The 26,690-nt window shown below is 41.8% G+C and overlaps 1 protein-coding gene across 7 annotated transcripts in view; it reads right to left on the bottom strand.

Annotated features, from left to right (window-relative positions):
* LOC126473527 (cyclin-dependent kinase 11B) overlaps window positions 1-26,690 on the bottom strand; it is a 99,683-nt gene that overhangs the window by 51,250 nt on the left and 21,743 nt on the right. For all 7 annotated transcript variants that reach the window (XR_007586479.1, XM_050100638.1, XM_050100637.1 and 4 more), the window contains exons 2-3: window positions 22,549-22,702; window positions 9,920-10,026 (exon numbers count right to left, since the gene is read on the bottom strand). Coding sequence is in view for 6 of the 7 variants with exons in the window: in XM_050100638.1 (XP_049956595.1) it covers window positions 9,920-10,026; window positions 22,549-22,702 (261 nt within the window). In the remaining variant the exon portion in view is untranslated. The remainder of the gene's footprint in view (window positions 1-9,919; window positions 10,027-22,548; window positions 22,703-26,690) is intronic.

Raw genomic sequence — 26,690 nt, forward strand, 5'->3', positions numbered from 1 at the left:
ACACACACACACACACACACACACACACACACACACACAAGTGACACCACATTGCTGTGTGGCAGTGTGGTTTCAATTGCCTGAGACTGCAGTTGCGTGTGTGAGTGTGAGTGAGTGAGTGAGTGAGAGTGTGTGTGTGTGTGTGTGTGTGTGTGTGTGTGTGTGTGTGTAGTCTATCATTGACAAATGCCGTAACAGCTGAAAGCTTTAATTGTGAGAGTGTTTTTGCTGTGCCTATCTGTGACTCAGCATCTCCGCTATATGGTGCATAGCAACTTGATAAGTTTTTCACACTTTTCTTATTCTCAGCTAAAGTAAAAGCTAGGCCCAACTTATGTTTGTTGCCATCCTCTTGTCAGAATATAAAACATACCCCTCTTGTCAAAATATAAAACATATCCTGTGAAGGTATAGCTTACTGAAACTTGAATGCCACAAACACTACAAAAGGAGGATCCTCCTATGGGAGCAGAAGTCATGTGGGGGGGAACTAAGTCCTCTAGGGAGACTGGTAAGTTTGAATCGTCCAATCTTTGTAACTGTTCGCTTTTACTGTCACCAGCTGGCTTTGACTACTAAGTGCTGCTTGCACAGATATTCTATTTTAAAGCCGCCTTTGCAGTGGCAGGTTATCAGTGTTGGAGTAACCCTCCTGGACCCACAATGATAGCGACAAAGGAGTTGCCTGGACTCTAATATCCAGACATGGCGGAAGCTGACTACCTGCTCCACAGCTTTGCCCACATGGCTGGTGAATGTAACCTTCCCAATCAAAAGGACAGGGATTAAAATAGCTTCCTTTCAGAAGTAGAAAAATGGTCCTATGTTAAATTAAAATGTTCAAGGAGTATATCCTTGGCATCCCTGTTATAGTGCTGTAAAATGCTGTAATGGATTTTGTTTTAACATAATGTCATGTCAAGTGCAACAATGTCATATCCACCAGAGATAGACAAGGAGCAAACCTATTCAATGATGGAAATGAAGTCCGAACTGCCCCTCACTACAAGCATTTGGGAAAGACAGAAAGCCATATCCTGGTCTGCAGTGGTAATGACTCTAGCAAAAGCTCCACCACAGTCTGTGAAATGTCTCCTTTGTTGGGCATGAGACTGCTCCTCTTTGTTACTGAACTAACAGTGTGCCCTCCACTTCTTACTGAAATTCTTCAAAAAGTTTCTCATACACAAGATGTTTGCTGTTGGTACAACACATCAAATACACAGGGAGAAACTGAAGAATCACTTCTGTCACTTGTTGATAACAGTTTGGTTTTCTTACTGCATAGCAAACATTCCAAGAAAACTGATAAACTGTGCACTTTGCACTACCCTTACAAGTGCCTTGTAATGCTTCATAATGCAGTTATGTACATCAGTTGCAAGTATATAAGTAAACAAAAAATGTATTATTGTAAAAACACTGTAATTTACCTTTTAACTATAAAGTAATTATTTCTGTGAATATTAGTAGATACATATTTGATAGGCTTTCGTAAACTGAGATGTGTTATTGGGTGTACTTGCTGGATGGACACCAACTAACAGGCAGTGATTACATGTAATATCACACAGAAAACTAGAAACAGCAACTTGGCTTAATAACTGAAAGCACTCCATTAATCGTACTGAGGAAATCTGGTAACTCATTTTCATTTAACTATTTTTTTTTTCTCTCTTTTTTTCCCGGGAAACTGGGATAATAGCCAAAGCTACATATGCGGCACCATCATCTATTAACATATTCATCTTTTTTCGTGACATGGTTGGTTCACCAAAGTATTGCAGCAAATTACTTTTGAATCAAAGGAGACCACTCACTGAAAAGCAGAAGAGTTGAGTTGTTGACAGGCACATACAGAAGAAAGAAAGCTTTCTAGCTTTTGGAGTTACGGTTTGACAAGCTATAGTAAAACACGCACGCGCGCGCACACACACACACACACACACACACACCTAGGCCCCTGCATGGTGCTGGCTGGACTAACAGAGCAAATGCTATTTTTAGAGGCATGTGGCCTAGTTGTGGTGAGGGTATTGTCAGTGGGGAGCATAGAGGGAAAGGGAGGTGGGAGGCAGCAAGAGGGATTGGGGGTGAGTGGCTAGTGGCTCGGAAGGAGGCAACCTATTTGATGGATAGAAATGTGGAAGGGCGGGCTGGTAGATATACAGTCATCATCAGCATCATCATCAGTTTTCTGCTACATTATCAGGACCTTTGCCTCTCCATTTTCTGTGATCCATTTCTTCCTTCTTAAGGCTGCTGTATGTTGTACCGTCCATCACATCATCCAGTATCTGAAATCTCTTCCTTCCTCGCTTCCTTTTCCCTTCTACATAACACAGATATACAGTACAACTAAACTTTTATGTTCCCTTAATTAACATTTTCTGGCTGTTTACGACATTTTTGATTGGTCCCATCAAATTTTCTATGCCCACAATGTTAATTTGCACCTGATTTTGCATCAACATATTTATAATTTTCCCATGATTTACACATTATGAAAAAATGTTTGTGGAGAAAAAATGATGCAGTCATGATGTTGGCCGTCCAGTAGTGGCTAATCTTCTCGACACCAAGGCACTCTATTCAGCAGATTTGAACTGGTAAACGTGTAGAAGTTGGAACAATTCATGCCATATCTCCCATCCTGCCAAGATCTACTTGGCATGGTGGCTGATGGGAGTAACTAGGTTCGTTTGAATGAAGATATCATGACCAATCACCACCATTTCCAAACCGTCTCTACTGCACAAACAAAGTTTTGTGATTGTTGTGATCCTCAAGACACCTTTGTCGAACAATATTTAGCGTGTTTCAGCATATGGCCACTTAGAGCACTAGGTGACATCGTCATTCACTTTGCATTGCTCAAATGTTTTTAGTTTAAACACAGTGCCTGTTACATACTTTATTCATACTGAGCAAAACATGTATTGAGAATTTATTTTCATTGTCAAGTGCAGTGTTTACGTGTATATTTTTTGTGATGTTACACAAACAAACAATGTGATTGATAGTTTGCATGTGTGTGCGTGGCTTTCTACATAACCTATGAGGCACAGTACCTGGTAACCTCAAAAAGACGACTACAGTGCAAGAGACGTAGAATAACACATATTCAAACACCACACAAAATACTTATTTACATATTTTCACTTGACAATGAGAAAAAATTCTCGAAGCACGTCCTGCTAAGCATGAAAAAATATGTAACTAGCGCAGTATTTCATTATTTAAATAATAAATGACAGCTGCAGGCTTCCAACAAAATCAATTATGACATATGAAATTGAGTTAAACGTTCCTACTTCCTAGACAGTTATCAGTTCCAGTTACATCAGCGATTTTTTTTAGATAATGAACCCTTCATTAGATAATAAATAAGTCCCTGACAAGTCTTTTGATGCTCGTTATGTACATATATCATACACAAAGTGCAAGGGGGTACCCTATATGTAACTTTTACAGTTTAAAATGTTATTTCCCACATTTTACATTTTCCCGTGTTTTACACCACTTTTGAAATCCTTTGAAAACTTTAAAAGCAGGGTCTCACTGTAGGGGCTGTCATGATTGTAGCGGCCGGTGGGAAGTTGAAGCGGCACACACTGAAGGTGATGTGGGGACGTGAATTGAGAGGAGATGACAGGACAGAGCAAGGGGAAACTTGAGTGGAGGGTGTGGGGGTTTGGGTTACCTGATATGTGTTGTAAGGTAACTCCTATCTGAGTAGTTCAGAGAAGCTGGTGAGGGAAGGATCTACATGGCTCAGACTGTGAAGCAGCCACTGAAATTGAGCACACTGTTCTCAGCTGCATGTTGTGCCACTGGGTGGCCAACTATGTTTTTGGCAATAGTTTGGCGGCGGTCGTTCATCCTGGTGAACAGCTTAGTTTGGCGGTGGTCGTTCATCCTGGTGAACAGCTGTTTGGTAGTCATACTGACATAAAAAGCTGTGCATTATCTGCTGCAGAGTGGGTATATGACATGGCTGTTTTCACAGGCAGCCTGGCTTCTGATGGGTTAGGATAAACCTGTGACAGGACTGATAGGATAATCTTGTGACAGGACTGGAGCAGGAGCTGCTGGATGGGTGGATTGGGCAGGTCTTGCATCATGGTCTGCTACAGGGATATGATCCCTGGGTTGTGAGTGGAAGTGGTATCGGGATGGACTAGGATTTTGTGTAGGTTTTGCAAGTTACAAAACGCCACTTTATTAGGGGTAAGGGGTAGAAAGGATCTTGGGTAGGACCTCCCTCATTTCAAGACAGGATGAGAAATAATTCAAGCCCTGATGAAGGATGTGGTTCAGCCGTTCAAGCCCAGGATGATGAAGTGGCTGCTCCTTTGTATGAGATTCTTAGGGATGGTGGGAGGATTGGATGTGTGTCAGGATATGGCATGGAAAATCTGTTTGTGGACTAGGTTTGCGGGTGGGGTGGGGCAAGTGAGAGGGGGGAGGCAGGGTGTGTGGGTGGGTACTGCTCATCTGTGAAGGTCTTTGTGAGGCCCTCAGACTACTGGGCAAGGAAGTTCTCGTCACTGAATTTACGACATCTGGCTAGAATGTATAGGAGGGATTCTTTGGTGTGGAAGGGATGGTAACTGTCACAATGCAGGAACTGTTCTTGGTTCATGGGTTTAATGTGGACACAAATATGGATGGGGCCATCAGAGAGGTGGAGGTCAACTTCCAGGACCACGTGAAGCAGATGGGATAGATGGTGATAAGGTTATGATGAAATCTAAATAGGGTGTTTTGGCCCTGAATCCATATCACAAAGATATTGCTAATGAGTCTGACCAGATGGGGGGTGGGGAGTGGGGGGGGGGGGGGGGGGGGAGCTAGGTAGGTTTCTTCTAGATCGGGGACTCGCAAGTTTTCCTCTGACGAAACATGAGCTGTGGCGACTGGCGCTATTTAGGCGCCACTTGTGTCGCTGATATTGACACTCGTCTGCTCTTGTATCTCTGACTATTCTGCTTTGGTTTTCCGGCTTGGTGTGTGACCAGGCTCTCTCTCCGGTCAGCGTTCAATGAGGCAACATGTTTTGAAAACAGGCCCTCATCTCTATCCACTGCGCCCGGGCCTCGCCGTCCACGCCATTTTGCCGCACGCCGGGTGTACGGAGCTGATTAGTCGCCGCGTTTACGTGTGAAATGGTGGTGGGTCCATCATCTCATACTGGACATCTCCTCATCGCGTAACTGGAAGCATTAAGTTACGTATGATTCATATGCTGTTGTTAACCTGTGAAGATTTGGGAAACTTATGGTGGCATGCTGTACCTGCCAGAGATCAGTTAAGTGTTATAATGAACTTGCAAAGTCTAGAGTTTTACTGCCTGTTTTAAAGGTTCCTTGCAGTATTAATTTGATGTAGTATGTTAATTAGTGTGATCACTCTTTGCTCAGTTTTGGTTTTAGACTTTTTTTTTTAATATGAAGGACAGAGCTTTTGTCAACTCAGTGTAATTTTAATTGTTCTTTTATTCGGTAAATGTCTCAGTTTGGTTTTCAGTTATGTTACAGATAGTCACGTAGTTTGTAAGCCTTGCATGGTCTTGAAAAGGGTGAATCACGAGTTGCATTTATCTGCCACGTGAATTATTTGCTATTAAAGAAATAGTCTGGTATGTGCGGCAGCTGGGGTTCGTCGCCTTGGAGGGCAGGCTGAGATCGTGTGTGTGTGTTCAGCATGTCTTCTGCTCTGGCTTGCAGCCTGATTATCTTCGAAATTGTTTGGCGGTTGCTTTCTACTCGTTTGTTCTGAGTACCACCGTGTATAAGCCGCACTTCCGTCCTTTAGTTAATTATCTGGCCTGTCCGCCAGGATGGATGATACCTTTTCTTAAGTAACTCAAGCTGAATCATTAGTGTTGTGTAAATTTTGGTTACGATAGCAATGAACTTGATAGTCTGCTTATGGTGGTGACTGTCTGTGATCCTTTTGCAATCAGATCTAATTATTACTTTTAAAATACAGTTTGTTATGTTAATCCATGATCCAATCACACAGTTTTTCTGGTTAAAGTCAGTTGTATATTTTCTTAAGGGACAAAGGTCTGAATTAAATTTTCATACTGTTATCTGATTTGTAACTATGTAATAATGAAATTTGTCCTGAAGTTGACATTAAAATTATGTACCAACCACGAGTTTGTGCATCAGCAAAGATCCCTACCTTCCTATCTCCTTTGAGTAGCTGTGGTTAAATTGCAATTTGGTTTTTGTAGCACGTAATTTGGACAGTAACACAGCTCAGATCAATTTGAAAATGCTGGTACTATGATGGGTCATCTTATTTATTTTGAAGGTTAATAAAATTTAAAAAAATATATTAATAATAATAATAATAAGAGAAAATCTTGTTTTATTCAATGACTACTTCAGTTTTAAATGATAATTTGTAACACAGAAACCATAATAAAATTCTAAAAAGTAAATATAAAAAAAGGCCATTTTGTTAAGAGTTTTCCATGAAGCACCTGTTCACTTCCCACAGGACACCAGTGTTCCACGGAACACAGTTTTGGAAACCCTGCACTAGGTGGCTCATAAACAGGTTGTCATAGGAAAGAGTCATGCAGGTGCTCAGGACTGTGCTGCGGATCCCTTCAAAGAAAAAGCAGTTATGGGTCAGGATTTAGTTGGTAAAGTGTACAAGGAATGAGGTGGTGGTTTGGAGTCTGAAAGATGTCAATATCGGCAAGGTCATGGCATGAGGGATGTTGGTGTGTAGGAAGGTGGCGTCAACATTGACGAGTAGGGATCCAGGTGGTAAAGGGGTGGGGATTGTGGTAAGTCAGTGAAGGAAGCGATTAGTATCTTTAATGTGGGAGGCTAGATTTTGGGCAATCGGTTGAAGGTGTCGGTCAACAACAGCATAAACTCTTTTGGCAGGAGCACAATAGCCAGCTACAATGGAGCACCCAGCATTGTTGGGTCTGTGGATTTTGGGGAGCACATAGAAAATTGGTGTGCAGCGTGTTGTTGGGGTGAGGAGGAAGACAGACTCAGCGGAGGAGTTCTGGAAGGGCCTATGGACTGAAGGTTATGCTGGACTTCCAGGATGGGATCACTCTGGCAGAGCTCGTAGGCAGAGGAATCTGTTGGCAGAGACCTTCGATTAGGCAGTCACTGCAGCTCATCATAAAAGTGATGAAGCCTTTGTCTGCAAGGAGTATGATTATGTCTGGATCTGTTTTCTGGTATGTCTTTTCTTCTGCCGAAAGGTTAATGTTCTTATGAAGGGAGTGGGGGAAGGATGGTGAGGTCAAAATGGAGGTAAGGAATTCCTGGAAGCTAATTAGGGCAAGGTTAGTTTGAAGGAGAGGAGGGTCACTGTTAGATGGTGGTATGAACTGGGAGAGGCAACATTCATTGTTGGGATTAGGTCGGCTTTGGCTGGGGGATTGATGGCAAAGAAGTGTATCTATCGTAGGGATCGGGAGAAGGAGAGTAAGTCTCTGACAAATCCAACATGGCTAAGATTGGGTGCAGGGCTGAAGGTTAGGCCTGTGGATAGGACTGAAACTTCTAGAAGACAGAGGTTTCTGGTGGAGAGTTAACAACAGCGTTTTGGATTTGCATGGGTTCTCAGTTTTGTGGAGTGTTGGGAGCAAGTTTTGGAAGCTGTGGTACGTAGAAGAGATCAGCTAGGCAAGATTGTGTGAGGGGTTGACAAGGGACATCCTGCCCATCCTTCCTAAACTGGTGTTCCATCGCCCAACCAACTTACAAAACACCCTAGTCCATCTCTATGCCACTCCCATTCCCAACCTCTTGCCACAGGAATGTGATCCCTTTGGCAGACCAACGTGCAAGATCAGCCCAATCCACCCAAGTGCCTATTCCAATCCTATTACAGGTTTATCCTACTCTATCAATGGCTGGGCCACCTCTCAAAGCAGCCGTATCAAATACCATCTTTGTATAGCTTTTTATGTCAGTATGAATGCCAACCAGCTGTCCACAAGGACGAATGGCCACTGCCAAACTGTGGCCAAGAACAAAGTTGACCACCTAGTTGCACAACATGCAGCTGAACACAACATGCCTAATTTATATGGCTGCTTCACAACCAGAGCTATCAGGACCTTCCCTCCTGCTTCTCTTTGAACTACACAGACGAGTGTTACTCTTATAACACATTCTCCGTTCCCATAATCGTCCTGGCTTCTATCTAAGGTAACCTATTGTCCTCACACCCCCCACCTAACAGTTTCCCTTCCAGAATGAGATTTTTCACTCTGCAGCGGAGTGTGCGCTGATATGAAACTTTCTGGCAGATTAAAACTGTGTGCCGGACCGAGACTCGAACTCGGGACCTTTGCCTTTCGCAGGCAAGTGCTCTACCAACTAAGCAACCAAAGCACGACTCACGATCCATCCTCACAGCTTGGTAGAGCACTTGCCTGCGAAAGACAAAGGTCCCGAGTTCAAGTCTCAGTCCGGCACACAGTTTTAATCTGTCAAAGTTTCAGTTTCCCCTTCCTTCATCCCCATGTTGCCTTCAGCTTGTGCCACTTCCCACTGGCTGCCACAAATGTGCCAGCTCTTATCCCCGCCACACCTCCCTCCTGCGTTTGTAGCCGGCGAACCGACCACCTCCCTCTGAGCTGCTAGCCGCCCATTACCGGTCTCTCTCCCTGCCTCCCTTTTCCTCTACCCACTCCACCCAAACCACAACCAGTCTACCTGCCGAAAAATAGCATTGGACAGTTAGTCCAACCATCACCATGTTGGGGCATAGATGTGATGTGTGTTTTCTGTGCGTATTTTACTCTAGATGTCTAAGGAGAACTATACAAGGTAGCAAGTTTTCTTTCTTCTGTGTGTGTGTGTGTGTGTGTGTGTGTGTGTGTGTGTGTGTGTGTGTGTATTGACAACTCAATGCTAACAGTATACACAACTCAAAAAATGCCCCTTCTGTGATCAATGAAGTGAACAAACCTTGGTGAGAAATTGTCCTGAAGTTGAAATAACCTTTTCAACCATCTGAGAGTGGTAGGGCGATTGTCTTCTCCAAACACTGATGGCATTTCCACAAGGCTCCAATCCACTGTTACTCCTCAATAAAATTGTTTGCCATTCTACTATTTTCTAACATGATTGTGACAGCTTTTGATGCTAACTAATCAGCAAAAGTATTAAAAGAAACTTTAGCATTTCACTACAGCATGTATTCAGACATATCTGAACACAAACAACTGATTGTTACTCAACTTCTCGGAGCCAAAAGTTGCAGAACATTTCTCACACATTTTAAAATCAGCTTTATGACTACATAAGCCAGCCTTCCATACTACAATTATGCGCCCACTCTTTAGTTGTTCTACTTTAAAAATATGGCGGCAAAATCATTTTATAATTTATATGGAGAAGATAATTTTCTAAATATTCAGAAAGTTGGTGGTTCCAATTTTCTGGTACTGAGAACTAACTTAGCAGCATTTATCAGGCAATATGAGGAATAGTCTTAGACATAACTACAGACTGGACACACGAAATACAATTTGATGAATCAATGACACTAAGAAACCTTCAGAAATCATAATTTTATCTTGTATATGTGAATCACCATGCATCAAAAATTTTAAAAGAAACAAATCTCAAGGATGCAACTTAAATTCATGATACAATCACTTCAAACTATTAAATTTTTTCATGTCTCTTTATGACATGCATAACACCACAGACAAACACTGGAAAATGTATATACTGCGAAGTATCAGTATAATAAAATTTTAACACGGATTGAAAACCATTTTGAAAGACCAGCACATCTGGGTACAACTAAAATGGATAAAGTAAGGTCATCAATCATTTTATTGGAGAATCAACAACTTTTATTAGAAAAACCGGTGACACTACAGACATTTTAGTCTTCCAAAAAGGTTAAACTGTACCTGTGATGATGTTTCTCTCTGATTCGCTCTTCTCTACGCTCCCTGTGCTCCCTAGATCTGTGATGGGTTTTTCTCCTCGATGACGCATCAGACTTGTTAGGATGAACCTTAAACAAATGTATATGTTAGACATTATAAGCTGGAGAGTTCTCAGAAACGTATGCAACTTTTCACATGGCTGTTAAGTTACACAGCTTTTATTTAATATTACAAAAGGTACCACTTAAAACTGTAAATTGTATAAATACGAAACTGTTGTTATGGGTGTGTTAGGTAAACTGATTTATGCAAAAACTCAAGTATAGAAGTCTTGAGTACTACGAGAGGCATGTTACTCAGTTTGGCTTTACCTAGTGGACGAGAAAGCATTCTCTCCCTCCCTCCTAACCCTCGCCCCCTCTCACTCCTTAAAAAATATCATCTTTTCTCAGACAATGCATTTGCCCACAACGGTCTTATGTCAATCAGGGGAAAAAAAAAAAAAAAAAAAAAAAAAAAAAAAAAAAAAAAAAAAAAAAAATTTTTAAAGCATGACTTGCGCCAGAGTTGTCAACCCTCTGTTTTTTCAACCATTTCTGCACCCAAAGGAGATTATGACCGGAAAAAGTTTTTAGTCCAATGAGGATATTTTATATGTGTATTTTCCAAACCTTTCATAATTATTATTTTATTTATTTATTTATTTACTGTATGACAACATCGTAAAAATGAGATTACAACTATCTAAAACCAAAAATTAATATCTAGGTCACAAACGTAATATACACCTCCAGTATGACCAGGAACTCGATTGGATCTCCAAGGAACGCTCTCAGAAGACTTTCTCAAATTACAAGGGGGGTTTGAAAAGTTACATCACTGAAACTTTTTTTTATTTTTCAGTGTAGTCTCCTTGTAGACTAATGCACTTGGTCCAATGGTGTTCCACTGCCTTGATCCCATATCGAAAATGAGCTTCCTCCAGGCCTGCAAAATAGTTATCAACTCCGGCTATCAATTATTCGTTTGAAGTGAATCTTTGTCCACCATGAATAATTTTCAGTTTTGGTAAGAGATGGAAGTCTGACAGAGTCATATCAGGTGAATAAGGCAGGTGTGGCAACAATTTGGCCTTAGTTCATGTAATTCTGCCATGGCGACAGCACATGTGTGTGGGCACGCATCAAGAGTCACAGCACCCATCTTGCAGATAATTTTTTCATTTCTAATTCTTCAGTTAAAAATGTGATATACCCTTTCAGATGACATATGGCAAGTGTTAGCAATTTCATGCACTTTCAATCGGAAATCCTCCATGATCATTTTGTGTGCTTTTGCAATGATTTCTGGAGTAGTGACACATCTTGGCAGACCACTGCATGGATCATCATCTTAAGCTCTCCTGACCAAATTTAAATTAATTTGCTCTCTTGACAACAATTGAATATGAAGGAGCAGAGTCCCCCAGTGTATTCTGGAAATCGGCATGAATGTCCTCTCCTTTCATACCTTTCTTTACGAAGTACTTAATCACTTTTTGAATCTCGATTTTTTCCATCTTCTCAAATCACTAGGCAGGAAAAACAGTAGAGCCACATCACCGAAAAAGCTTTCTTCTAAGAGCACTGATGTGGCATGTGTTTACAGGCAACAACAGTCCAATGAATATCATGTGAACAGCTCATTGCACTAGTGCTGACCTCTCGTGGTATTTTCGAGAACTTTTCAAACCACCCTCACACATGGCAAATAGTCTGATTCTCAGCCCCACAGTCAGAACTGGGAGAAGTTATTTTCTTGTACATCTGCAAAGAGTTGGCATGCCGTCCAGTGCTGGTTCTTATTTGGTTAACAACTGACCAGATCTTGTGTGGCAATTCAAAGTCTGGTGACTTGGTCAATAAGCATGGCATCTTAGGTTGTTCTGTCGCAGCATTAACCTGCCGTGCTTTACATAAGTCAAAAAAGATGGCAACCGGGTGTTGGTGGCTGGAAAAGGCTGTTCAGATGACAAGACTTGAGGGACACGAGATTATCAGTGGTAGAGCGACCCTGGCGAGAGCCGCCCTGACATGGAGCCAGTAGGCCACGTGACTCCAGAACCCAACCCAACCACCGACACCGTACATTCCAGCAGCTTACAAAGAACATTGATGAGGCTGACGGGCCGATAGCTATCAACATCAAGCAGGTTTTTACTGGGTTTGAGCACTGGAATGATGGTGCTCTCCTGCCATTGCAATGGGAAGATGCCATTGCACCAGATCCGGCTGAAGATGATGAGGATATGTCGCTTGTAGTCAGATGAGAGAAATTTAATCATCCGGCTGTTGTGGATCCGATCAGGCCCAGGAGCTGTGTCGGCGCAATGTGCAAGACGTATCTCGACCAACACTCCTGCTTCCATCGTTTGATAAGTTGGTGAACACGGGCACGTACCCGTTTAAAGGCTACGAGGTGCTCCAGGGAAGGGTGCCACTTATACCGCTGTAGAGCTTGCCAACACTCCTTAATTGCTTCAGTGACTTCCAGCGACCACCAAGGGACTGCCTTACGCCAGGGGCACCCTAAAGAGCAAGGGATCACGTTTTCTGCCGAGAAACAATTGTTTTTGTGACCTGCTTAACCATCATATCGATGTTACCGTGTGGGTACGGTGACAGCAGAGGTGGTGAAAGTTTCCCAGCCTGCCTTGTTTAAAGCCCATCTGGGCAGGTGTCCATGGGCCTGACACCACGGCAGTTACAGGAAGATGGGGAAGTGGTCACTACTACACAGGTCATCATGTTCTCTCCTATAGATATATGGGAGAAGTCTTGGGCTGCAAATTGATAAATCAATGGCCGAGTAATTACCATGAGCCACAATGAAATGTGTGGCAGCCCCAGTATTTAAGAGGCAGAGGTCGAACTGAGACAGTAAAATTTCGACATCTCTGGCTCGGCCAGTAAGCACAGTGCCACCCCACAGGGGGTTATGGGCATTAAAATCTCCCAAACGTAGGAAAGGTTTAGGGAGTTGATCGATCAGTGCAGCTAATACATCCAGAGGTACTGCACCATCTGTAGGAAGATATACATTGCAGACAGTTATTTCCTGTGTTGTCCTTATTCTGACAGCCATAGCTTCAAGAGGGGTTTGAAGGGGCACAGCGTCACTACAGACTGAGTTTAGGACATAAACACAAACTCCATCCGACACTTGCTTATTGTCACTACAGTTTCTGCAATATCCCTTAAAGCAGAGGAGGCCAGGGCTCCGCATTGCCGGCAATCAGGTTTCCTGGAGGGCAATGCAGATAGCAGATGTAAAGCTTAACAGTTGCCGTAGCTCAGCCAGGGGGTGGAAAAAACTGCCACAATTCCACTGAAGGATGACATCGTCACGAGACTGAGAAGGCATGGAACATTCAATGAGGCAGTTTACACCTCAGAGTTGCCTGCTGCCACCAACTTGTGTCTGAGGGTCTGGCGAGATCTAGGTCCTCAGCAGACACCAGAATCTCCATCCCCTCCTCAGACACAGAGCTTGTAGGTAGCAGTGGTGTGGGTGCCACCTCAATTTCCTTGGTCTTAAGGGTCTTCTTTTTGGATTTCTCTCGCTGCTCCGTGGGTTTCCTGTGTGGGAGGACTTCACTGGCTCAGTCTCCAGGGCTGAGGATAAGCGTGAAGCCCTATGACCAGCTGCTTTTGAGCTCTTCAGCCACTGGCCTAACTGAGGCTTATCACTGCCCCTTACAATAGCAATAGTCAACCAACTATTACCAGTTACAACCTCTGTAGTTGTACAAGAAAAATTAATCTTAGCTCCTACAAAAGTAATAGGTCTATTTAGCAACTCTTCCTGAGCTACATTAGTAGGAGTAAGACTAAAAGTATCCACAGTCTTGTAAACAGGCATTCTTGTTCTTCTAGCATATCTTCTCCTCCTGTACGGCATGGCTGTGTGCTCAGTACGGCTGCCTCGAGTCAAATGAGCGTGCAGCTGCCTGTACTGCGGAAGTTTCCACTGATAAGCGCCGCCACACTGGGCGCGGCAGGAAGTACCGCGCTGATAATCCAACATGGCACCCACTTCCGGTATTTTTAACTGCGGATCGCGCTTAGTTAGAACTATAGCGCGATCCTCCAAGCTCTAGCGGCGGCCGAGCGAAACTCGTTCAAGGTCAACCGCCAATATGGCGGCACACACAGCCATGTGGCAGCTGAAAACCGAAAGCCATGGATGAGAGCCCACGACTGCACCTTTCATATGGCACTCCGCAGGCAATGCTCAGCAACACTCATACCAGAGGAGCAACAATAAAAGCAAAAATTGTCGACATGTAACAAGGGTGATACCAAAGACCCGACGCTAGACCACTGATGGCCACTAGAAAGAGGGGCAGAGAGCCCTGCAGGACCCTGTTCTCTAGGATATGGGGGGGCACTGCAGGAAACACCCACTTGAACCTGCACATACAGTGTGACAGGAAGTTCTTGACAAAAATCGGGGAGTGGGCTCCAAAGACCCCAATCATGTACCTTAGTAAGGATGTGGTGACACCATGTTGTGTCATAAGCCTTCTGTGGGTTGAAAAAGACAGGGATGAGGTGCTGGCAACATGCAAAGGCTGTCCAGATGGTGGACTCCAGGTGAACCAAATTATCAGCAGTGGAGCGGCCATTGCAAAAACTGCCTTGAGATGCAGCCAAAAGATCCAGAGACTCATAGAGACAACACAGCTGCTTGCTCACGATGCGTTTGAGCAACTTACAGAGAACGTCAGCAAGGCTGTTAACTGTTCATCTCTATGGGGTACTTACCCAGTTTCCATACCAGAACTATTGTGCTCTCTCACCACTGAGAAGGGAACTCGCCCTCATTCCAGATCCGATTAAAGAGGGCAAGGATGTGACACTGACAATTCACTTAGAGATGTTGCAGCATTTGGTTGTGGATGCAATCTACCCCTGGGCCCGTATCAGGGCAATGGGCTAGGGTACTGGAGAATTCCCATTCACTGAGCGGAGCATTATATGGCTCTAGATGGCGGGTAGTAAAAGATAAGAGCATTCGCCCCACTGGCTGTTTAATGAAGTGAAAGGTGGGGGCAGTAGTTCTAAGTTGAAGATATGTGGGCATAATGTTCAGCAAAATGTTCGGCAACAGTGGATGGATCAGTGTAAATGGCGCCATATAAGGAAATACTTGGTACACCTGTGGGGGACTGGAAGCTGTAGAGATGTCTGACTTTGCCCATACCTGTCATGGAAAAGTACATGATCCAATGGCGGAAACGTACCATTCTCAGAATTCTTGCTTTCGCCGTTTTATGAGGCAGTGGACAAGGGCAAGGAGTGTTTAAATGCAATGTGGTGCGCCAATGAAGAGTACCACTTATGGCATTGGAGAGCCCGTCTATGACCTCTAATGGCCACAGCAATCTCTCGGGTCCACCAGGGTACAATCTTCTGACAGGGGGATCCCGAGGAACAGGGGATGGCTTGGTCGGCTACCAAAAGAATGGCTGCTATTGTACACTAAACAGCCTCATCAATACTGCCTTGCAATGGGGAGCTAAGGACGATAGCAGAGGGGAACCCATCCCAGTGAGCATTACGAATAACGTCCAAGGGAGCAACGCTAAAGGAGGAATAGGAAGATAGGAAAGGGGTCACTACCACACAGGTCATCATGGACCATCCAATGGAGTGATGGTGAAAGACCAGGGCTACAAAAGGAGATATCAATGGCAAAAGAAGTGCTGTGTGCCACACCTAAGTGTGTGGCGGCACCCGAGTTCAAGAGGCAAAAATTGAGCTGTGCCACTGAAGTTTTGGTGTCTTTATTGCAGCCATTGATCATTTGTACCACCCCACAAGGAGTTATGGGTGTTGGAGTCACCCAAGATTAGGAAAGGTGGGGGTGCTGAGAGACTAATGAAGACAGTACATCCTGGGACACGACATCATCGGGAGGGAGATATTATGGATAGTAAAATTCTGACTTGCCCTTACCCGAACAGCCACAACCTCTAACGGTGTATCAAGAGGCAGAAGGTCACTGTATATAGTTTCCAGCACATACAAACTAACTCCACCTAGTACTCTCCCACAGTTGGTATAATTCTTTAAATAACCCTAGTAGCCACAAAGGGCAGGATTTCGAGTTGCTGGGAACCACATTTCCTGGACGGCACTACAGAATGCAGGATAACTGCTTAAAAGCTGCAATAGCTCAGCCAGGTGGTGGAAAAATTCATTACACGCTTCCACTGGAGAATAAGACTGTCTGAATTTTGTTGGGGCTTGAAGTGACTAGAGTGTGGGGATTATGAAAGGAGCTATAGTTTTGCATACACACTGCTATGTCAACCTACTGTTTTATGTACTACAACATGCTCAGGCACCAAACGAAACACTAAATCTTCTGTAACTTTTCTGGTAAACTAAGGTTGTCTTACATATTTCAGAATAGTTTTTGCTGTTTGGTACTTCTGACAGCGAGAATTGAGTAAATGAGCAAGCTCTTCCTTCACTCGCACCAGATGTGCTCCAATACCTTGCCATATACAGTGAATTTATTTGCAACACAACTTCTGAAGAGGGAGTTGTGGAGATCGATGAGTTAATTGCTTGTTTAGGGTATTCAGTAGCAAGGTTATTAGCGTTCTTGCTGAAACTGACAGATGTGATTAGAATGTCAAACTGAAAATTGAATAACTTAAAAGCTTACTGACCCATACATACATTTGGCACTCAGAATTTAACTTCGGTGATATAAAAATGATCAAACCCCCCCCCAAAACACCAATGGCCGAAGTCCTTTAAAATGTTATGTGGCTTTTACGGACCTAAGGATTATGTTGTTCAAGTGTGGTCACAGAGGGAGCTTGTGCTCAAAAACAGAACTCAGAAACTTCAGTTTCTCTCTCATACTCAGAATGATATATCTCATTTTCAATGCAAGTGGAGGGCAAATGTGCCATGTATGCAAACTGTTTTCTTTCAATTTCTTTAGCATCAGTTGTAATAAACATGTTGATAGGTTTAAGGTGCAAAAATAAAAGCAAATATGTTTTTAACACAAAGCACTATACTGCTCTTCGACATAGCAAATACTAAAATATCAGGAAAGACTGTATGAATGTAGTAACACGCTCCTGAGATCCCCAAGCCTCCACAAGATCAAAAATCTTGCCAACTAGATGAGACTTGCATAGAAACAATGCTGTATTGCTGACTCTAGGTGGTTTATGTTATTAATGATGGGATGGTATCTCCTGAATCCTCACTGGTAGCAAGTACGAAGTTTGACTTCAAGAACCCAGAAAAGTTGGCAGTTCACAATACACTGAATTCCTAAGCAGCTGGCAAGCACAATACCACAACCACTGTGTTTCAGAGTTCATGAGTGATACTAGGATCCATGAATTGGGTTTCCAAGATGTGTTTGAACTGGGTGAGGAGGATCTCCCTGGTCATCTCTGTGAGGCGCTGAAATTGGCGTAATAGACTCAGTCACGACCATGTGTTGCATTACAAGATACAGATGGTCTTGAAACCAGTTCACATGAAGTAGTTCATAAATTTTTGTCACAAATTCCCAGTGTCTTTATCTGGAACAACTGTGGCCTCTCAACCAGAGGCAGTCAGTCTACAGATTTGTAGCACCATTATCTGTGTTACACATACAGGTTTTGTCAGATCATGAAGTGAGTCCACTAGTAACTACTGTGATGCAACATATCACTTCAGGGAAACTGATGTGTTGGACCACAGCTATCTTACCAATGAATGATGATTGTGAGATTTGGAAGTAATTTTCGTGTTAGTTAGGTAGTCCATTTCAGCTAGCATACTGTACAAGGAATTTTGTGTTTCTTATATGCATGTGCCCAAGTTGGGGCAAGAACAGCATATATGCCAGATGGGACAATGACAGCAGTCTTTCCACAAGTCACAGCACTTGGTGATTGGCAGTTTCCTCTGTGCCACTGCCATCCCACCTAGAAAGTGCACTGTGGGCAATAAAAGAGAGGACTGCAATGTCTTCATGTCAAAATAAATGACTCTTTTAGTTTAGTCTGACAGCTATGTACTGAGAAAGACAATTTGTCCCCTTTCCGTAGGTTTTACTTTCTTAGGTAGCATTTTCCTTCTTTTCCTCCTTTGTTTGAGTGTGTGCTTCAGTTTTCTTAGGTCTGTCCACATTCGTTCCTTTTAATGTGTGTCAGGGCGCTGATGACCTCAATGTTGAGCGCCCATAAGCCCCAACACACCACCACCACCACAGTTCTGTAAATGTATAATATACGGAGTGATTCCGTGATGTTTTGGAAAGCATAATATATGCATACACATCAAAGAAAAACTCTATATTATTTGGTAGAACTTAGTTTCTCAAATGGTGTTTCAGCTAGCAAACAAGAAGTTGCAGTGGGGACAAAATCTAAAGATATATGTTAAGTGACAGCCCCCGAATACTTCTGTGTTACAAAAGTGAGGAAATTTTAAGAAGAAGACTAAATCAAATACAAATTTTAAAAAATACATTTGAAAGAAGTTATCATAAAGATAAATCAGTGTTGTTCTTAACAATAAAGTCAACAGTGGACACTAAGACACAGGGTACAAATTAGATAACTGCATTGGAACTAAAGACATTTTAAGATGAATTTGGTAGTCGAGGGAAAAATATTAAATTGCTTGGCAACAACTACATTAAAGAAGATTATGTAATTCCATGAGTCGGAAGATGGTCAACTGCATCTACAAAGGTCTACAACTGGGTCATCAACATCTAGATGACACCCTGGTAAATGACTGCAGTCATGTCTGTGGCTCATCAGTCTACAGCTCTGGCAGCTGTAGTTATGCAACCATACCCAGTTATGCAGTTTGCTGTTCACATAACTTCACCTGCACATTGATATCATGATGCCGCAAATTATGCAAGACATTTTGTGAGCTGTACTCAGTGAAAACTGGATTTTTATTGTTGTTTATTGCGGTGGTGTGTTTGTTGTGGGGAATTAAGAGTGGTGCGACAACCAGTTTATGGAGGGGCGCTCTAATATACTGTGATATTTCAGAGTTGATCTGGACTGATAATAAGCTTATTTTCTGTGTCACTGTATGCCAGACATGACAAAACGTACGGGGGCAAATATACCAGGTGATTCAAAAGTTGGAGTGCACAATTCAGCACTAATTTAAGTACAGAACTAAGTACTAGAATAGATACTCCAAATACTGATCTAAGCACTAAGCTAAGTACTGAGTTAAGTACTAGATTAAGTAACTCAATCACTGAGTTAAGTACTAAAGCAGACACATTAAATACAAAGCTCGAGTAACATTACTGATACTCAAAGAGAAAAATGAGATCTATATTAAAATATTTATGCTACCCCCTGTCAACGAGGAGTTACATAATGAGAAAACTAGACAATGTTGATTTAGTAATAAAATAACTTAATAAGCAACCCATGGAAGTAAATAATTATTTGAAACATATTAAAGAAGTTGCAGGCCAGGAAGTTTTTGAAGTGCCTAGGCAGATATCAGACAATACAGTCCGGTTATATGTTTTAGAACGAGGGAAAGATAATATGATGTAATTGAAATCACATGGTTTAATCTTTCAAGTTTGGTGGAAGATAGTAATGAACTATCAGAATTATAGGTAAGATTATAGGTAAGGAGTACTACCAGAAGAGGTTGAAATCAGCTCCTGTGTCAAACAGGGAGATGGACTGTCACCAATTTTGTTCAACATACAGTTGGACGAAATGATCAGACAATAGAGAGCAAAAAACAAGGAAATGGGAATACAAAAAGATGTAAAAATTACAACACGGCTCAAGTGGACTGCACAGCCTTTGCAGAACAGTAATAGTAAGATGGAAGAAAAGGCATGGAAATAACTTGAGGACCTACACATGACAGCCTGAAGAATGGGACTGAGGATCACCAAAACAAAACAAAGGCACTGGGGGTAAAAGGTGGACAAATTTAAATACCAGGGAGAATACATATCAGGAAAAACTAGAAGCAATGAGGGAGTAATAAAGAGGGTGAGGTCAGCCTTTAGTATGACCCTAAATACAATACAGAGAATATATCTACAGATGTTAAGATTAGACACTACAGAGCAATGGTGAAGACTGAAGTAGTACATGCAGCTGAGACAGTAACACTAGGAAGACGTAGTGTCGAACAACTAGAGAAAGAGGCAGAAAAATACTGAGGAAAACACTGGGATCTAAAACAAGGCATCAGGAAGATTTCTAAAGCTGGGATTGCGACGAAAAGTGATGGTGTGAGATGGATGTGAAGACCTAGTGAAGAACTGTACAGGAGCATGAGAACAAATTTAGGAGAAATCAAACTGAAAAGGACAAGATTTGCAGGATATGTGATCAGGATGAAAATGGAGAGAATGACAAAGAATGTACAGGAAATAATGGACAGGACACAAGGAAAGGCAAGAACCAAATAGGTTGTTCAACTTAAGAACTGGTTGGAACTGGGAAACGGGATGGAAGGGAAGGAAAATAGGGGAAGCAATTAACCACCAGTGAATTCACAAGAGATCAATGACAGATAGATATAGAGCCACCAGTGGAGCAGACGTAAGGAATCAATACTGAAGATCTCAGAACAATTGGATTTAACATCCCATTGACATCAAGGTCATCAGAGATGGAGCACAAGCTTGCATTGTGTCAAGGATGAGGAAGGGAATCGGCCATGCCCTTTCAAAGGAACCATCCTAGCATCTGCCTGGAGCGATATAAGGGGGGAATTCACGGAAAACCTAAATCTGGATGGCCGACACAAGTCTGACCCGTTGTCCCCCCGAATGTTGTGAGTCCAGTGTGTTAACCACCGCACCATCTTCTTCAGTTTGAAAGAACAGGAAGGATGAAGAGGATTTCGGAGGAGGAGGAGAAGAAGAAAATGCAATCCACAAAGGAGCTATCCACGGTTGTGAAGAGGCTATAATGAAAGAAGAAGAAAGACTGTCAGTAATGTCTGCAGATGAAGGAGATGCATTTTTGACTAGCTCTGTCATCTCTGATAAAACTTGCATACAAAATTACATGGTCTAGTCAAAATAAGCCAGTAAGAAATGGTGAAGGATGGGTGAGGAAACTCTAGTATCAGTAACATTAATGCAACGTTTTTTGAGTAGAATGTCATTTTTCATTTTGATTTTTGGCATGAGCAACACACCAGCAACACAGCACATTTCTGGGACCGTTGGAGTGATGTTAGATTTGAATACTGCAGCCTGTGGTGCATCCACTCAAGCCAGTCTCCTTTATGAAAATACCCGCCCCCAATGAAAGAAATGAGAGTGATAGCATGATTGCCCTCCTTACACCCCCTCTTTGAACTACACATGCAGGCACTAGTGTGTGAATGCTTTGGGGATGATGCAACTTTAGAAAACATACATAATCGGCTGGTGATTCAACCTTACTCTTTTAATGGTCAGGGCATCAAGGAACAGCTAACACACTGGGTCAATAGGATTTCTACAGTAGGGGATTACACAGAAAAGAGAAGTGTACTTGATTTATGGTGCAACAGTAAATAAAAAAAAGCGAAAGTCCCACAGCCTGAAATAAGCATCAAAATCTCCACAAAACACAAATGGTTGTGGAAGCTGTGATGAAACTGTTGACAGTTCATTGCCAAGAGTGTAATGTAATGGGAGATAAAGGAGCAATAAGTCACATTATATGACATACAGTCAATAACCATAATTTGTTATAGAAACAGCCACACCATCTTCAACCCCTCACCACTGAGATTATCCTTCCTATGGAGTTTTACTCTCTTTTCCGCCATGTGTATCTCATATCAGAGGCAATATTCTTTTCCCCTCCTCATACTCTTTTTCTTGCTCAGATACCAACAAATGGATTGTTGCTGACTAACTGGGAGGTTCACCCACGCAAACTGTGGATTGCACATCTTCAAAGTTTAATTATCAAATGTACAATAATTTTCTTCAATTTTAGTTTTTCTGTACTCTGCCCCCTCTATTAGGTGGATGTTGGTGATACAGGCTAGTCAAAAAGCCACTGTCACTTGTGGAGCTTCTATTTCATATTCCAGTACTGATTTCCTCAATTTTTTGGCTCAGCATTTTTAGCAACATTTAATTGGTGTTACAGCAATTCATGCTGACTATGTATTCTTATTGCCACTTTGGCTACTGACATGATCACCCTAGTTTAATTTTTTTTCTTTCTTTCCAGTTATTCTGACTTGGGTTACACTTCAAACTCTCTTTTAGATGAGTCCATCCCATATTTCCTATTATTTACCCAAAGCAAGAACACTTAAATGGTACCTGTATAAAATTTTCTTCAAATACAGCTGTAGTCTATATGGCAAAAGACAGGCCCTGACAGTTACAGTAGCCTTTGCACAGGTGTTGTGTGTATCTACAACAGTCAATCATGTAACACAATTTTGTATACATCTCTATGACAAAGGCTCAGTGATGATGCAACTTTATATGCAACTGTTGTTTTCAGTCATGTAGCTTTGGTACTGCCAGCAGTCTTCTGCATTTTGCAGTTGAAAGCTGGCAACAGCACTGTCAGATGTCAGGGCTTCACTTTCGCTGTACAGAGCACAAATACTTACATGATCTCGGCGTCCGCTTTCAGAGTGCTTGTCACGCTTGGTGCTACCACCACTGCGTGAGCTCGATTTGTGATGATGATGATGCAGAATTGCAGCTTGTGGTGGTTTAATGTCTAATGAATCTGCAGTGTCATCTGCCTCCTCTTCTGACATTCTGAAATAGTATATGATGAAAAACATTTCAGCTACAATTTATTTGACATACTACTGAATGAAAGGAAAGATAAGAAGAGTTATACACTTTGAAGCACAAAGGATATTAATAAACTTTAGCCACAGCATATTTCTGAGAACGTCTCAGTGTATTAAAGATGAGCAAGATCAAGTCTAAATCAATGAGGTTACTAGGAAATCTATATTATTCACTCTTCCCAGATGAGTCACTTCGGGGAAAATATCCCTAATAGGGTGATTCCATGTAAAGTGCTCTAGGGTTAGTTTCCTTTCCTCTGTCAAAGCTCATCCAGATGTTTGATATTCTGTCACATCTCCTCACCATAGTTTTTTGATGTAATTCTTCAGGATTTCCCAGTGATTTGCCAACATTCTTGAATAGTTGTGTGTACTGCTGGATATTGCAGTCTTCCTTGCATGATATTTCAGTCACCTTACTTGTCGCCTTCATCAGATGCTATCTAACACTGAAGGATGGGTCATATTCATAATTTGTACCCTCTGCCTTCTTACTCTATCTGCAGTCTGATCCCACTCGTGCTGCTCTCAGATGACAGTGTCTGCTGGCACCGCCCTCAAGTGTTCCATTTTCAGTACAAGTCGAATGGTCACATTCTGTTTGGGTTGTACCGAGATGTTCTGTTGTCAGTCTGTTCCACCTGATAGCATGTTAGAGGTTCCTGTGGTAATGAGTTCTGCATTTGTTGTGTTTTCAACAGATCTAGAGCAGGATTCCAGCTTTACTCAGCCAACAGTCCATTACCCTAATGACTACGTTCTCCATTACATGAATCTCTATCAACTTCCTTGTTACACTGTCTCAATATCGGGTCTTTGGGCCAGGACTATATTCTCTTCACAGCTCATAGAATGATCACGGTCCAAGCAGTGCCCAGCGAAGGCTTATTGCAAACAAGTGTGGCACTGATATTCTTGGCGTCTGATGTCAACACTTCTTGTAGATTGTCCAATATGTGACATGCCGCTGCTTTGGCAAGACATATCATAAATTCCCGATCATCTGTAATGTTTCATAGTAGCCGTCCTGTAGCGATGCAAGGGGTACCAAATTTGTTATAAAAGTCAGTAAATTACTCAATGGACAGTATTTTTCAGTACAGGTATTTCATTCATTACAAGAAAGTGTCAATTCGTGACGTCATCATCCAGGCATGAGTTGACTAATCTGAATCCATTTTAGCAAACTAATAATTTCTCTCAGGTGATAAAATTTTATTGATTATGAAATACAAGTTCTTGAAGTTTATTCAAATCAGAAATGTTTAATTAGTAATTACATGCCATGATTTATTTGTTTAATATTAAGGTGTTTTGAATTTTGTATGCATAAAAATTTTACTCAGAGATGAGTTATCACTTAAGAGTGCTAAAAGTGGGCATGTACAGTTTGCTGACCTATGTGGTGAATTTTATTTTGTGATCTTGACCTGAATGGAGAGTAGATCCAGTTTCATTTAAACTTTACGTGAGATAGACATATCATGTTATTACAAAAGAGTCGTTTAGCCCATTAGGGAAAACTGAAACCAGCACGCTCGATTTGAAATACGTTACACATGTAAATCGCGTACATTAGTTGAAAATGCGTTCGGACTTAATGCACGAAGTAGTAAATTAATTTTGAGACAAGTGCTGATTTTGACAAAAAAAATTAACCAAAAGTTTATTCAAAATATCGAGGTCCAGTTTTAATTGAGAGACATATCACCTTGTTGATTACGTTGCCTATCAACTTTGCAAAATAGCTAAATAAATTCATTAGAATGATTTGTGATGTAGTGAGGCCCTTTACACACAAAATGTTACACGAAGTTTGCTGACCGCATGAGAGTATGAAAGCATTTTTCTTTCCGTAAATGCCAATAAACTGGCAATTTCAAAAGTTAATAATTTATCTGCTGCGTAACTTCATTGATTGTCCTACACCACTACAGAACTTGTATCGTGTGTCTTCACAAGAGATCTCAGGAAGCCGGGATAAACAGGAAGAAGAAAAAGACTAAAGAAGAGGCATTGTTATATTTGGCGCTGCAACTTGGGGCTTGAAGAGGATATACTAACAACTTCAGACCCAAGGCACGAACTTTAACCCATCGGAAAGGATAAGTACTCACAGCTAATGTGAGATACTCGCAGGTATAAGTAGGATACACACAGCACAAAAGAACTGTTCTACGGTTGGTGAAAGTATATTTTGAGTTGATATTGATATTTTAACTTTGTATAAAGCTTTACTGTATGGTTAAGTGATGATGGCGTCCTCTTGGGTAAAATATTCCAGAGGTAAAATAGTCCCCCATTCGGATCTCCGGGCAGGGACTACTCAAGAGGACGTAGTTATCATGAGAAAGAATACTGGCATTCTACGGATCGGAGCATGGAATGTCAGATCCCTTAATCGGGCAGGTAGGTTAGAAAATTTAAAAAGGGAAATGGATAGGTTAAATTTAGATATAGTGGGAATTAGTGAAGTTCAGTGGCAAGAGGAACAAGACTTTTGGTCAGGTGAATACAGGGTTATAAATACAAAATCAAATAGGGGTAATGCAGGAGTAGGTTTAACAATGAATAAAAAAATGAGAGTATGGGTAAGCTACTACAAACAGCATAGTGAACGCATTATTGTGGCCAAGATAGACACAAAGCCCATGCCTACTACAGTAGTATAAGTTTATATGCCAACTAGCTCTGCAGATGATGAAGAAATTGATGAAATGTATGATGAGATAAAAGAAATTATTCAGGTAGTGAAGGGAGACGAAAATTCAATAGTCATGGGTGACTGGAATTCGAGAGTAGGAAAAGGGAGAGAAGGAAACATAGTAAGTGAATATGGATTGAGGGTAAGAAATGAAAGAGGAAGCCGACTGGTAGAATTTTGCACAGAGCATAACTTAATCATAGCTAACACTTGGTTCAAGAACCATAAAAGAAGGTTGTATACATAGGAGAATCCTGGAGATACTAGAAGGTATCAGATAGATTATATAACGGTAAGACATAGATTTAGGACCAGGTTTTAAATTGTAAGGCATTTCCAGGGGCAGATGTGGACTCTGACCACAATCTATTGGTTATGAACCGTAGATTAAAACTGAAGAAACTGCAAAAAGGTGGGAATTGAAGGAGATGGGACCTGGATAAACTGACTAAACCAGAGGTTGTACAGAGTTTCAGGGAGAGCATACGGGAACAATTGACAGGAATGGGAGAAAGAAATACAGTAGAAGAAGAATGGGTAGCTTTGAGGGATGAAGTAGTGAAGGCAGCAGAGGATCAAGTAGGTAAAAAGACGAGGGCTAGTAGAAATCCTTGAGTAACAGAAGAAATATTGAATTATTTGATGAAAGGAGAAAATATAAAAATGCAGTAAATGAAGCAGGCAAAAAGGAATACAAATGTCTCAAAAATGAGATAGACAGGAAGTGCAAAATGGCTAAGCAGGGATGGCTAGAGGACAAATGTAAGGATGTAGAGGCTAATCTAACTAGGGGCAAGATAGATACTACCTACAGGAAAATTAAAGAGACCTTTGGAGATAAGAGAACCACTTGTATGAATATCAAGAGCTCAGATGGAAATTCAGCTCTAAGCAAAGAAGGGAAAGCAGAAGGGTCGAAGGAGTATATAGAGGGTCTATACAAGGGCGATGTGCTTGAGGACAATATTATGGAAATGGAAGAGGATGTAGATGAAGATGAAATTGGAGATATGATCCTGCGTGAAGAGTTTGACAGAGCACTGAAAGACCCGAGTCAATACAAGGGCCAAGGAGTAGACAACATGCCATTGGAACTGCTGACGGCCTTGGGAGAGCCAGTCCTGACAAAACTCTACCATGTGGTGAGCAAGATGTATGAGACAGGCGAAATACCCTCAGACTTCAAAAAGAATATAATAATTCAAATCCCAAAGAAAGCAGGTGTTGACAGATGTGAAAATTACCA

The sequence above is a fragment of the Schistocerca serialis genome, chromosome 4 (genome assembly GCF_023864345.2).
Source record: "Schistocerca serialis cubense isolate TAMUIC-IGC-003099 chromosome 4, iqSchSeri2.2, whole genome shotgun sequence".
NCBI lineage: Eukaryota > Metazoa > Arthropoda > Insecta > Orthoptera > Acrididae > Schistocerca > Schistocerca serialis.